At 44.3% G+C, this 14666-nt stretch overlaps 1 protein-coding gene across 4 annotated transcripts in view; it reads left to right on the top strand.

Moving 5' to 3' along the window:
- The window catches only part of VIT (vitrin), a 51699-nt gene that overhangs the window by 34354 nt on the left and 2679 nt on the right, over window positions 1-14666 (top strand). For 2 of the 4 annotated variants that reach the window (XM_039719050.1, XM_039719051.1), the window contains exons 10-17: window positions 765-803; window positions 905-961; window positions 1561-1623; window positions 5696-5743; window positions 10196-10258; window positions 12904-13051; window positions 13242-13345; window positions 13835-14061. In XM_039719050.1, coding sequence (XP_039574984.1) covers window positions 765-803; window positions 905-961; window positions 1561-1623; window positions 5696-5743; window positions 10196-10258; window positions 12904-13051; window positions 13242-13345; window positions 13835-14061 — 749 coding nt within the window. The remainder of the gene's footprint in view (window positions 1-764; window positions 804-904; window positions 962-1560; window positions 1624-5695; window positions 5744-10195; window positions 10259-12903; window positions 13052-13241; window positions 13346-13834; window positions 14062-14666) is intronic. The other 2 variants (XM_039719053.1, XM_039719052.1) reach the window with 1 other exon arrangement.

Raw genomic sequence — 14666 nt, 5'->3', positions numbered from 1 at the left:
TTCACAGAGTCCAGTAGAACATTCCCACTGATTTCACCAGGCTTTCAAATTAATCTTTCTGGGAAAACTAATGAATAAAGGCTTGTTAAAGGATAAGTTTGTTAACAGGCTTCTTAAGAATAATTAATGAAATGAAAGGCATGATTGAAGACATGGTTTTCATCTGCAAATGATTTGAGCCTTTAGTATCTTTGAACAATGGGAGTTTAATAACCCAATCACCTTTTAAAAAAGCCTTTGTGTAGAAGACATGTCAGACACGTGAATTCTCCCACATTATTTTTCCATTGTCTAATTACTTACAGTCTGCCTGTTTGCTCATATCCACTTAATCTCTGCAGAAAGGGTACTATCTGGTCTGGGAGGTTGTTTTGGGGTTAAAACCTTCCTCACACAACCAGGACAATTGGATGGTACTGAAATAGAGATAAACACAGATCACCAGTGTGAGTGGGAGAAAGAAAATTACAAAGGAAAGCAAATCACAGAGGTAACTGCAGATCTTTTAAATGCAGACCAGAAGTAATATCCATAACAAAAGGGAACAGATAGATCTGTATGACAGACAGAGCAAGACAATCCTTTTTTAAGCAGGCTCAAAATATATAGTTAACATCTAAGAAAGTCTATTAATGACAACTCTATATATGAACCATTAATTCTGACAGCTATAAAGTGAAGCTCAGTGAAAAAGCTAGGTAGCAGTAGTACTGAACCAAACATGGTGCAATAAATCACACTTTTCCACTTTGATGTCTACTTAGGACAGGTTCAGGCTGCACAAGGAAGAGGACAGAATACAGGTATGTTTTAATTTAACAACAACCAGTAGATATGTACTGATCAAATACTAGAAAACCTTGTGTTTAAGTTCCATGTGCTAACCAATATAATATTTTCAAAGCATTCAGGGGCACTTCCACCTCTGCAAGTAACAGGAATATTTTACGACACGATACAGGTAAAGACATTACAATCCTCCTCCATTTCCTCCCCACAGATATTTTTACCACTTACATCTACCAAGTCATGCAGTAACACACTGTTTTTCCCTCCTAAACACGTTCATAGCAGGCTGCAGTGAGAGGAGATGTCACAGCGGTCACTGTGTGACAATAGTGTAACCTCAAAGGGGTAAAAGTAAACAAGATGGATTAAACATGGAATTGTTCTCAAAACAGTAGTCTAAAATAATTTATAGAGGTCTTCTATAACATTTGCTGTTGCAAAATGAGAGGAAAACGTTGTGTCTGTGTAAGTTTGCAGGACTAAGGCCTGACCCAGTTCACAGGCCCCAAGCATGGTCAGCATCCCAGGACCCACTGCCAGTTGTTCCAGTGGTAATAGCTGCACTGTGCAGCACCTGCTAACACTTAAACTCTTTCGCCAGCCTCTTTCAGCCCTTTCCAATTAATTCATGGTTTCATATCTTCCTTTTCTGTGTGGTTTGAAAACGTGCAGAAAGACAGTGTGGGCCCACTGCATCCATTGTGATGATGCTCCTCTCTTCTTGCCCACTGGCATCTATTTAACCTCTTGCCTCTTTGTCCAATCATGCAGGTGCCCAGCGCCAAGAGCCCGTTGCCACTTTCCAGAGGGCTGCCAGCTCTCCAGTCCACCTGGGTGAGCAAGACTGCTTGCAGCAGATTTTCCACTCTCTTTAACAGTTTTAGCAACCACAAATTAGCATTTGTATTGCACATTGTTTTCCTGCATCCTGGAGGAGGATCAGGGCGAGACTCATGCACTGAACACCAACTAGGAGCTTCCTGAAAGGGAGAGGCAAAGGAAGGCTCAGTCACAGGTGACCTGCTGTTTCAGGCCATGAGAATCTACATCTACAAAGTGTTTTCAATTTTTCTTATTTGCTAGTCAAAACAGGAAACAAACAACCTGCTCTGTGAAGCCTATCAGGTCTCAGATAGAGATAGTTCCTGTGGTTCCCAGAAACCTCTAGGCTGACAGTGAAAGTAGAGGTTGCTTTTAATACTGAGGGTGAAAACATCACCTGTACTGTTCTCTCCTCCTGGAAGTGCGATTGACCCTTTCCCAGCTAGCAGCCCAGTGAGCAGGCGCCTTGCAAGGCCTACAGCACCTTCCCAGGGGCTGCAGAGCTCTCAGCACACACACCAGACACCAACTCTTCCATGATGGACAGCAGAGTTTCTCAGAGACAGATTTTGTCTGGGAGCACCCAGGGTGGGGCGCGGGATGGGAGCTGGGTTGCAGCAAGGCATGCAGGGCTGCACCGAGGCTGCAGGCCCGCCACGTCCCCACAAGAGCAGCAGAGCAGGCCCAGCAGTGGTGCCCAGGGTGACCCGACAGCCCAGGCTGCCAGGCAAGTCCCCAAAAATGAGGCAGGTCTGACCAGCTGAGGCAGGGCACCAGGTAAGGGAGGCAAGGTCTGGGTCAAGATAGTGAGGCACAAACCCAGGCCCAGGTGCAAGGAGCAAAGGTGAGGGAGGGTGTGCACCTCTGTGCTGTCTGTCTGTCCCATGGATGCTTCCCACAGCCCTGGCCGAGGCTGCCCTGTGCTAGTGCTGGCCTCTGGCATGGGCAGCCAAACCCACTGGGGAGGGAGAAACTGCAGCCCCTGAGGGCTTTGGTGAGAACTGGGAATCACAGGAGGAGTATTATGGCAGGGTTTCCTGCCAAGTGGTCATTCACACTGAGGTTGGAGGATGTTATTAAGCAGGATATGTTATTATCTTTCCAGATAATTCCAGCCAAGTAATCTCACCCAGTAGTCTCCTGGTCAAAATGATAATTTGTAGTTGACCTAGTTGAAGCATATTTAAAATGCACTTGTTCTAAGATGTACTCCATTCCCTCGCTTTTCTACTCCTCCTCATTTCAATCTCCTCTTCTTTCTGTTTTCTGTCTTTTTCATACACTGGCTAATTCTCAGGCTAGCCAAATCTTTGTCAGAAAAACAGGAGAATACTGCTGAGTCTTACTTAAATCAAAGTCAGTATTTCACCCCACCTAATTGCTTAAGGCACCTTAAGGTCACCCTAAAGTGATTAAAAGGCGCAAATTTTCCATCATAAACTATTCTGCTTTCTTTACCACAGAACAAGAAGGAAAAGAAATACAAACACATATTTGCTGTATTCCCAGTAAGTCCTGATCCTTTTTTCAGTCCAGAATGTGGCAGCTCAGATGTGTTGCTTTCTAGCAGCAAACATTTCTAACAATCAAAGGAAAATTTCTGAACAAGTCCTTGCTTTCTTGGAAAGGCAGGTTGTTCTTTTTGGTGCCACCAAGAGCGTGCAAACAGCAGCGATCAGTTCTGAGAGTTTGGCCATGATGTCAAGAACTTCCTCTCATCAGCTCAGGTTGCCAGAAAAGTGTACTAGGAAAATGCCTTCCCCAACACACCAGTTACTTGTGCAATGCACATTAACTCCCTTGAAATCCCATACTCAGTCTTGCATTTTCAAGAATGTTTTCAAGGCAATTATAGTGAATAATTTTGGTGGTGGTGTCTTTCTTTTTTTTAAAGAGACCAGTCTTGGAGTATTTTAAAAATTCATCCCTTTTTTTAATGGGCATCTTCAAGTGAGAAAAAAAAAGCCCTAGTTATAAAAATAATCATATCACTTTCAGATATGCATTTCATGGACAGTTTTCTTCATTATGTGTCTAGGAAAATATGCAAGAAATAGAGCTTTTTCCTGGATAAACAGGTCACTAAAAAAGCTGTATATTTTGCATATTTGCAGCCAGCTACCCCAAATTCTTGGTACTTATCTTATGTTCTTGGTACTTATCTTTTTCATTAGAATAGCAAGCTGCCACAGAAAGTTCTAAATGGGTAAACTGAGAAGACTGATTGATGAAACATCAGACAGCTCCTACCCACAGGGATTTGGACAGACTAGAGTACCTGTGGACATCTGAGCTGAAGAAGTTGCTAGTTGTTAATTTAGAAAAACCTCACCATTTCTCCCAATGATAAAACCCAGTCTTTTTCAGCATCTGCCTGTCTTTTGTATACAGTCAGAGATGTTAAAGAAGCCTGGTTTCTAAGGATGCTCCCTGACAATGAGGTGGCAGCAGAAACAAACCTGTGACACATGAGATGGGCACATTCCATTGCTCTGATCCTTCAGCTCACATCCCTACACATGAAGAAGAGAAAAGAGGGCAAATCTTTGTGCAGCTCCTCAGCTGGTTCCACTTGCCATACAGTTCCTACTGCTTTAAACAGGCTTGCCACTGCAACTCACAGAGCACTATATTTGTATAGAGGACTTGAGAAGTGCAGGGTCTTCATAACTTGCTCTTTGTCTGTTTTTATTTCTGAGCTGGTCAGAATGAAAAGCAGCCTCATATGAATCTTCCTTTCTCACAGGGTGCCTGGGAGGGGGAAGCACACCTTTGGAGATTATCTATTCACAAACTGGTTTCACTGAAATTTGTTCTTCTCAGTGACAGCATTCAGGAGACATGTTGTCCACTTTGATAACAAATGAGCGTCAGCTCTTCTCTGTGGGCAGGGTCTCCCTGCTTTGCAACCATCACCCTCAGCACCTGTTGGTGCTGTTTGCTTATGACTCTGCTGAAGCATGCATAAAACTGGCAAACAACACTGCCAGAATATAGGAATATTCCTCCTGGTTTTTCTCTTGTTTCTTTACCATTTATCCAGGCCTGCCCTTCCTTTACCCGATTTCTCCTCCTAAGCAAAATCACAAAAATCTTCTGTGTGCTTCATGACTGACTTAGACCTTCATTGTCCTCAGTTTTTAGATCCTTCATAGGGTGCTTAAGTAGTGCTCAGCATAAGGAGGGAAATCACCCTAGCAATGAAACGTGACAAGGTTCCTCCTACCCTAAGGGAGACCACACACCTTATTCAGCCATCAGACTCATCCAACAAGTCTCCCTCCCAAAGAGAAGCTGACAGCTCCTCATGGGAAAGGCAATCTAAGGACAAGGTCAGTGCTCTCTAGGCTGGAGGACACTGGCAAGCCCATGCACAACTTTGCTGAAGCCTGTATTGTATTCACCTACTGGCTCTAGTCAAGAGCACACCAGCTCTGGGCAGCTTCTTGGGTCTTCAATAGAGTTAAATCTTTTCTTCCTGGGATTCCCAGGAACTGTTTCTGTCCTAGTCAGATGCAAGGACATTCATCTGGCTGCAACCCAGAGCAAAACATCACTTTTGGGAGCATCTTTCAGCAGGTTCCAAAACTGAAGACATTTTAGGGTTTATTCATAAGGGCAGCAATTTTGATGAAGTTATCTATGCCTAATAAGTGGCAAGCAATGTTTAGACAATTTCTTTTTGTTTTGGTGGGCTGAGGGGATAGAGAAATCTGTAGGTGAGAGGTCCTCACAGATTTTCAGTGAAAAACAACTTAAACAACAACAACAAAAAAAATACTGTGGTCTGTGCCTCAGTATCAATGCAATGTAGAGGAGCAAAACCAAAACAGATCTATTGAGTTATATTTAAAACTTTAAAAAGGTTAGTGCTCTGAGGGCAGTGATAAAAGGCTCCTATTTATGGCTTGAAATGTGCACGTAAAACTTCCCATGTTTACTGATTTACTCAGCTCCTAAGTTGTTCATTTAAGTTATTGTCTGAACTGACCTCTCTACAACGAGTCAGAACTGTGTAACCCCTAGTAATTGCACTACTATCAGTAAAAGTTGTCCTTTTTTCTCTCTTTTTCATGTGTGAAAGCAATGGAAATAGACTCATGGAAACCTGGACTGAGCCTCTTTGACACAGGTAAATATTTAAAGCCTGTAGTAACTAGTCTGGGAATAAGTGGTTTCCATCACACACAGGTAAAGCTAAATCTATTTATTCATCAAGCCCACAACACTGGTGATAACAATCTCATTTTAAGTAGTAATTACAGCATTTAAAATTGTAAATAAGGTATGTTGTTTACATTTTAGCAGATTATTCTGTACTTTCATCACTCTTGAGTTCCTGCTTAAAGCAGGAGCAGAAGAGAGGAGCTCTGGAAAGAGTTGGCAACTACACTACAGGAAAGGGATTCTCACTACTGAAATCCACTTGTAAATGAGAAGGTATTTTGGGAAAGCCACAGCTGAGATTACAGTTTAGAGCTGCAATCAGTGAAGAACATGACAGATTATCCTGATGTCAATGTACTTAGGGAAGACATTCAGATAAGAAAAGGAGGGTTTGTGTCAAACGTAAAGAATAATGAACATTGTTGAAATTTTCTGACATTTTATCCTTAAAAACTGACAATATGGAGATAAGAATATTTTATGAGTAGAAGAGAAAAACCCCTACATTTGTAACAGGCCTTAGTAGCAACAAGACCAAGACTTGGGCAACCTTTAATAATATTTTATGAGTAGAAGGGAAAAAACCCTACATTTGTAACAGGCCTTAATAGCAACAAGACCAAGACTTGGGCAACCTTTAATCAGGAGCAGCTGCCAACTGCAGATTTAACAGCTCCCTTTCCTCAGGAGCGTTAAAGGCAGACTGCACAAGACACAGACCAATTCATGACGTGGCACTCTCCTTCTTACAATCCAACACAAGAGGTCTTTCCCACCACAGGTTGTGATGCTGGAGAGGGCTGTGCTGGTGGCCCTTGTAAAGGCCATTCCCTTGAATATTCTTCTTACTTCAAAGCCATTAGTGTGCTTATTCAGAAAAAGCTACAACACGAGGGCCAGGGTGCAGAGGGATATTTTGAGGCAGAAAATGACAGATTGCATTAAATGCAATGAAAGGTTGGGCATGGGGGAAGGGATGCTGTATTAATAGTTTCTCAGCAACTGAAGTGCCAGCACAGACTAGTGTGATAAAGTCTGATGAATTCAGATTGTCACTTCAAAGGAGTGGTTTCTGGCGTGGATGTAATCACTGCTGTCTTACTTAAATGAATGGGAGGTTTAATCAGTATGGACAGCTGTGACAATCAGTGAAGGGAACATTAATTAGCATGGTGTAGACTGCCCATACAGCGAGTTGAAATTCCCATGGCAGTACCAACAATAAATTGGACTGGCAAAACAGGAAGACCCATAGAAACTGACCACCTCCCCAATTAATTGGGCAAGAGTATTTGGTGGGTGACCTTATTGTTCCACTAAGCACAGATCAGCCAGCTGACCCACAACCTTCAAGAACTGATAAGAAATACACTGGCAAATAAAAATGAAAAATGCTGCACTGCCTACACTTGAGTTTTCCATGCTGACAAAGCTAATGTCAGCTGTATGCCTGGGAAAAGAATATGGATTTTACAGGATGTAGATAAAGGCATGAGGCAAATAGTTATCTGTGAAATATCCTTCATATACAATTTAGTTGCTAAAATGGATGGCACATGTTCATTTCTAATTTCACTACAGTATTAAATCCACCTACTTTCTGTTCTGCAAATAAGACAAGGTGGGGGGAAAGGCACATATGGGATACCAAGCTGGCACATGTGAGATATGCAGTGTGCAGGCTGCAGGATGAAGCGTGGCTTTGGTCTGTTGCTGAGGAACCATTATGTGCCTCTGTAATTAAAACCTGTACTGGAATATACACAGTCAGGAAGGCAGGCTGATGACTATTTCAGGTTAAAAAAAAAAAAACAAAAAACAAAAAACCTAATCATTTTCATCCATGTGGTTGACGAAGAGAGGCTGTGCATGGCCAAGTCATATCGCATTTAGCTTCCACATCAGATAAACTAACCATAAACTTGCACAAGACTTGCCTTCCTTCAAAGGCAGGTTTGGTTCATGTCAGCAAGACCTTCAGGCCTGAGAGAGGTCAGAAATGTTATTTCCTGCAGATACCACTGGATGGAACTGTTTGGTGTCACCCCTGTTCCATATAATTTTTCCTCAGTCAGGAACAGGCGGCCATCCTCAGGAAGTGCTCCTCCAGCACTTTACCTCTCCCTGCTGGTGTTTCCCTCATCCAAATGGACTCCCATGAGCCAATACACAACACCAGGTGCACTCTTCCCTGTTCCCTGCCTGGGAGCCCATCCCCAGTGTGCAAGACAAGACGCATAAGCCAGCAGAGTGCTGGACAACAGCTCCAGCTATAAGAGATGAAGCTGGCTGGGGCTTGGCTTGGCAGCCTGCTTTTGAATGCATTCAGCCTGCTCTGGCACAAGAGGACCAGCTTCACTAACTGTGGGAGAGGCTTTTCTGTCACAAGAACCAGTGCCAGGATGGGTGGAGAGCTCCTATTCCCAGTCCAGAAAGTATCCTGTCCAAAGTTTGGCCAGGAGCACAGGGACCACATACACAGTGGAGGCGCCACATACACAGTGACAAAAAGCAGCACCAGCCTTTGGGGTCTCCTAACCTGGCCAGAATAGCAGGGAAATTCTCAAACAAAGCACACAAAGCAATCACCAACTCTTGCTGTAAACAAAGTAGGGCAACTCTTTGTGCTCTTTGCCTGCTTCACTCACAGACAGCCCCGTGGGCTCCCATGCAAGGCTAAGCCCAGTGCTCCAGCTAGCTCCATATCCTGGCTCTAGCAACAGGCAACAGCAGATGCCTGGGGACAAGCAAAGCAGAGGGAAATCACTGCTTTGGTGCTGCTGTTAGCAGCTCTGTTTGGTCCCTGCAGTAGAAACTTTCTGCACTGGCAGCTGAATTTCAAACTGAGAAGCCAAAGCATTCCTGTCTGGTACAGATGCTACCACAGGGATCAGGTACCAATCAGGTCAGCTTTACACCAGGTCCTGCAAACTCAGACTTAATACAAACATGGCCCCTGACCCAAAACTATGTGCAGCTTTCAGCATGCAGCTAGAAGGACTCAAAAATATTGCATTTGACAATTATGAGAGGTAAAATTTTAGACTTAACTGGAAAATAAATAGGAGTGGTTACAGAGGGAGATGGAGCCTGGTACTTCCCTTCATTTTCTTCACAGTATTCTGCCTTATTATGGCTTGGTCCTTAATACCTTCAGCAACCAGCTTTGGCTGTTACATCTCCTATCATATTTAAGTGGTGACCTTCCCTGATGTCCCTTTACATACACTGATGCTCTCATGCTTGGCATGCTCATGGCTGGCTGCTGTGGAGAGACAAAGTCTGTGGTACCTAGTAATTTCTCATACTTTTCTTTATAAAGCTCACACATTCTAAAATTATCTTTTCACTGTGTCTCTGAAGTCAGTAATTTTTCCTTAACTTACTTGGTGATGAAGATTTTAAGGAAATCTTCTTCCTACTTTTCTTTAAAAATCTAACGCACAGTTTACAAAAATAATAAGCTTTTTTCCATTCTTTAGACCAACAGCTTTCCTGGTGAGTCTTCATTTTGTAGCTTGTCTGATCATTGCTGTCCCTTCTGAGGATTATCCCAGATAAATTCCCTTAATCTTGTCATGCTGTACTGAAAACACACAGCTCTTTCTCTTTGCTTGGAAGGGAGATGCTGGACTGTAGGAGAGTCTTGACAGACATTTAAGTCATGAGTGAAGTTCAGCATTTTTAGACCTTCTGACAGGAGCCTGATGGTGTCCTGTGAGTCAGTACCTTTCACAAGGACATAAACTCATCTTTTCAAGTCTGCTACCACCCAAATACTTCACAAGAATCCAGTAGTGACCCGTGAGACTTTCCTGTGACTTAACCATAGCTCTCTGTTGCCCTGTTTCTTTTGTGCTTTGTGAAATAACCCAGACTTCTGGGGGCATCTGAGGAGCTGTGGCTTGCGTTGCTTCCCCAGCACAGCTGCCTGTGCTTTCCCCTCCAGACAGAAAACAACATGATAAATCTGCTGCTTATCCACTTCAGACATTGTGCAGCTCATTTTAAGGCACAGTGAGCCAGTGGGGTGGCAGTGCTGGTTTTCAGAAGAAGATTGCTGGGAGTCCATCTCACACCATAGACACCAGCCTTGGCTCCTGAGGAGCTCACTACTTGTGCATGATGCTCCTAAGCCCTGGCACTTAGGGAACTGACTCCCAAAGGGGAACACCTCAAAGCAGGTGCCAGGAGAGATTTTGGTGGCGTCCCTAGAAATGTCTCTGCTCTTGTTTTACCCCAGGAGTGACGTAGATGAAAAAAGGTAAGCTCCAAAGATGTCCTCCCCATCCCTGTTTCCCTCCCACATCAATCCTCAGGCCAGGGGGTCTCTGCAGTGACCCTGTTCCCCATTTCCTAAAAGAGCAAAGGCAGCCACCAAGCACACACTGATAGATCCTTTCCTTTCTCTATTTAGGCTTCAGTTCAAAGGAAGAATTGAATCCAAAACCGCTGGAATCCATCTCCCAGGGGAATCAGAGTATGTACTTCAGAATTAACTTCATAATTAAGCAACATTATTAATAACATATTGCTAGAATGCATTCAAATTAAATGGCAAAAGGTAAGTTTTCAATAAAGCCTAAGAAAATCCAGGAGCACATTTTTCCCTTGCAGAGAAAAAGTGAGCACTCTCTGCTGACCCCTCTCATACACAGAATTATTGGTTTTTGCTTCTACAGGGAAGGAAATAACAGCCAAAATTTAGCTTACCTGGGTAGTGAGATGGTGGCTGTTCCCTACCACCTCTTCCCAGGCAGTATCAGCTCCAGGCTCCCAGCAGAGCTTCTTCACTCAGGTACTTTGGTGGCAGAGGACAGCAATCCAGTGTGCTGCAGAGCAGGCTCCCATGGCTATGCTGTATGCAGGCACCCTTCCCACAGCAGTGGGTGGGAGGGAAGGGACATCCTGAGAAAGGGACCCAACGCCTGCACAGCCAGCAGGGAGAAGATGGAGAGGGATCATCAGGAACCACCCAAGTTCAGAGAAAAAAATGCAGGTTCCCCTACTCTGCAATCTTCTACAGCCCTTTATAAAGGCAGATTTATCCATTAAGCCATCTTTAGTTGAGGCCCAAAGTAGCAAAAGAAAGAGAAAGCAAGTTCTTAGTGGAGAGATGGGGTCGCCTGCCACCCCTTCATTAGAAGCCACCCCAAAGAGAGGGTTCACCCTTCCAACAGTGCCTGGGTCCTCTCTTGCCCATCATTGGGCAGCTGAACACTGTCTGGACTCTTTACAGTAACTACAGAACCAAATGTCTATGTATTCCCAAGCATTCCTCTTAATATTTAAAGAATACTTTTCCCTATCAAAGATGTCAAATATATCTGAAACTGATACAGAAATAAGGGAAAGAAGGAGAAAAAGGGAAGGCTTTGCCCTACAAACCCCACTGCACTGCAGAAAAGCAGAGCTTGGTGCAGTGGAGATGCCAGCAAGGACAGCTGTGTTTCCAGCAGTTAAACGGAAATAAGTCACACCAGAAACAAAATTTTCATTCCATTGATAACTCTAGGACCAAAGAAGTCCTATTTAAGACCTTACCTCCCTGCAAATCAGAAAGTGCTCACCTTCCTATGAAGCACCTTAGCCTGTGCTCTTGCAGTGTCCCTCTCATGTTCCAGCACTGAATCAGAATCCTCCAAGAAACCAAGTCTGTCTATGAGTGTATGTAAATCTTTGCCTCCCCAGACCCTGCTGGCTAACAAACTGCCCACTTTCCACACATAGATCTCATGAACTAGTTTCCTTTGAAGGACAAGAAATTCAGGAAAACTTGGCTGTTAATTGAGGTATTTGTTGTGGGTTCCCGACCTTGCCTCACGATCTGCTGTGAGAGGACACGGTTCTCAGTCACGCTCCTGTAATTCAGCATTATTAGAATTAGAAAAAAGAGACAGCTATGGGAGAAAAAATTGAAGGTAATGAGATGGGAGGCAGTTGCATAAGCCACTAAGAACAATTGGTGCTTTGTAGCCTTCAGGCTACCTAATGATTAAAACACAGTAGTTTGAACAGTCTGATTGGTAGGAGGCATCATCAGAGGGAAATCAAGAGATGGGGTTGACCCAGATGCTGGAGGGGGAAAATGTTAATTAGCGCTCTAGTTAAGCCAAATTTTGATCCCACTCTCGGTTGCAGACCAAAGTTGAACGCTTCACCACTAACTTGCAGAAAGCAGGTTGGCAGAGATGAAGACAGCATTTGCAGCTCAAAGATAAGGGTTCATCTGTGTCATTAAAGGGAAGAGTTAGTTTGGGTACAGGCATACCTTTTATAGAACATTGCTTTCAGCCCAGAGAGGAAACACACAACAGCACACTGCTGCTGCACACGGGTACAAGACTACAACATGTGAAAGAACAGCCCCCATTCAGTCTGAACATCCCAAGCAAAATCATCATCCTTGATGTTAGCTCCAGCCCAGAAGGAAACTGATGAACAACTTTCATTCAGAAGTGCAGAGCTGCCAGGATTGTTGTCAGTAATCCTGGATTGCAATCATCTTGAAGAGACCCCACAGTGTGCTTCCCCTGAGGCACCTCCCAGGCATCACACATTTCAGGAACTTCCCAACCTTCTGAGCAACATTAACACAGTAAGCGTTCCTGTTGTGTCTATTACAGCAATTAAGTCCACAAGAGTGTCACCAAGGGAATTCCCTTAGTTTGTGCTTTGCAGATGGCCAGACCACAAAATCCAAGCACCATGGCTGGTTTTACAAACTCCCATCACCTCTGGGCTGCAAATAAAGCATGATGAGCCCAAGACACGGCTCTGAGGGTGCAGGATATAAAGTCAGCTTGATCCCGTGTGGCTGACTTGCCTGGCCCTCAAAATGCAGTGCTCCCAGACTGACCCCTGTGAAAAGATTCTTGCCCTTTTCTCATACAGCCAAGCTTAGATGTTGTATGGGACAAAGTCATGCCAAGAACTGTGTTTACTAACCAGTAGGACAGAGTTGAGCTGCCAACTGTGACTTGTCCTTGTCAAAGGCTTTTTTGTAGAGTTTACACAGCAGGACAAGTCACTGGATGCAGACTTTTTAGGCTTTTGCTGCTTGCAAGAAGCACAGCAATCAGAAAGGACTAAAAATATCTTCCGTGTTTCCTTATCTCTCCTCAGATTGCAAGGTTGATTTGTGCTTCTTAATGGATGGGAGCTGGAGCATTGGCAAGCGCCGCTTTCAGCTCCAGAAGCGGTTCCTTGGTAACATGGCGCAAGCCCTTGGCATCGGCAGCGCTGGGCCTCTGATGGGCATTGTTCAGTATGGGTAAGAGTTTCCCAGACATTCCATTGCCACAGGACATGACTGCACACTCTGGCAGCTGTAGCTCTAAGCTGATGCGTGCTAAAGGCCTCACTCCAGCTTGCACTGAGGAGCCAGGCAGCACAGACCAGCCCTACAGCTTTTGTGTTGTATGTGAAGCAAAACTGACATTTGCTCTAATTTCTCCTTTTAGTGATGACCCTTCCACAGAATTTAACTTAAAAACTTATGCCAACTCCAAGGATCTACGGAATGCCATTGACAAAATTCAACAGAAAGGAGGACTTTCCAATGTTGGTAGGTGATGGGGCTGTTTGCACATCCTCCACTCAGGGAGAGCTTTAGAGCCTGAGTTATAGCAAGCCCAGACCTCCTCAGAGGATACAGAGGCTGGGACCAAACAGTGCTTAGTTCTAGGGCCAGGCTGGTGAGGGAGCACTGCTCCCACCATGACCTGCATGTGTTGATCCCAGGCCCTGCAAATCCATCACAAGTTGACAGAACATACAGGCAGTTCCCATTCAATGCTTTGGGGATCCTTGATAACCCGGCTCATCACCACCATAATCTCTGGGGCATAGGGAGGGGGTTCAGTGCAGGAGGACTCAGGAAGCACTGGCACCAGTAGCAGTGATCTCCCTTCCTGCTCACACAGCCACAGGAACTGCTTTCCCCAGGTCTCTGCAGCCTCCAACACTTGAGTCAACTCTCTACCTACTATTTCAGGGGATATTATCAGAGTGCTCCCAGATCTGTGACTCCTCATCAACTCCTCTTCTATTACAGGGAAGGCACTTTCATTTGTTAACAAAAACTTCTTTCTGGATGCTAATGGAAACCGAGGTGGAGCACCCAATGTGGTTGTAGTGATGGTGGATGGGTGGCCGACCGACCGAGTGGAAGAGGCCTCCAGGCTGGCCAGAGAATCAGGGATCAACATTTTCTTTGTCACTGTTGAAGCAGCTGCTCAAAGTGAAAAGCAGAATGTTATTGAACCAAACTTTGTGGACAAGGTAACTTGTGGGCTGAGTCTGACCAGGACTGAGTGTGAGCATTTGACCAGACTGAGTCTGACTAAACTTTTCAACCTACTTCAGGACATTTCCTTTTCCTTCTTACCACTTATGGTTATTCCTTTTCCTTCTTGTACATACTGTCTTTAGTTTTTCTGTACAAAAACTGGGCAGTAATGCTGAGGTCAGAAAGGGGATGAAGTCAGTAAAATTCTGGTTTGAGGTACATCATCAAACAAATGGCTTTTGACCGACTAAACCTTCGCACACACCTGCAGTTGTACTGAGACAAGCAGCTTTCCAAACACAGAGTATTTGGAAAATGACAAAGTACAATTGCAGCTTGAGCAATTTGGAATTGTTTTTTCCACAAACCTCCTGCTGTGCATCTCCCACTAGGGAAAGGGTGAGGAGCCCTGTCAACCTAATGTCAATGTTGCATTTACAAACGGGTCCCACACTAGCAAAGGTTGGCACAGTCCCAACACATGCACATCCTAGTTTTTCAGCTATATTGGATAACTGAAGCATTTTCTTTTTACTGTTGATGAAGGCTATTTTTCAGTTATTTGTTTCTGCTTCTATGGACTTCATGGTAGCTCTTG

Source organism: Passer montanus, unplaced genomic scaffold, assembly GCF_014805655.1.
Source record: "Passer montanus isolate IOZ18808 unplaced genomic scaffold, ASM1480565v1 scaffold40, whole genome shotgun sequence".
Taxonomy (NCBI): domain Eukaryota; kingdom Metazoa; phylum Chordata; class Aves; order Passeriformes; family Passeridae; genus Passer; species Passer montanus.
This window is presented reverse-complemented; position numbering and strand designations above follow the sequence as displayed.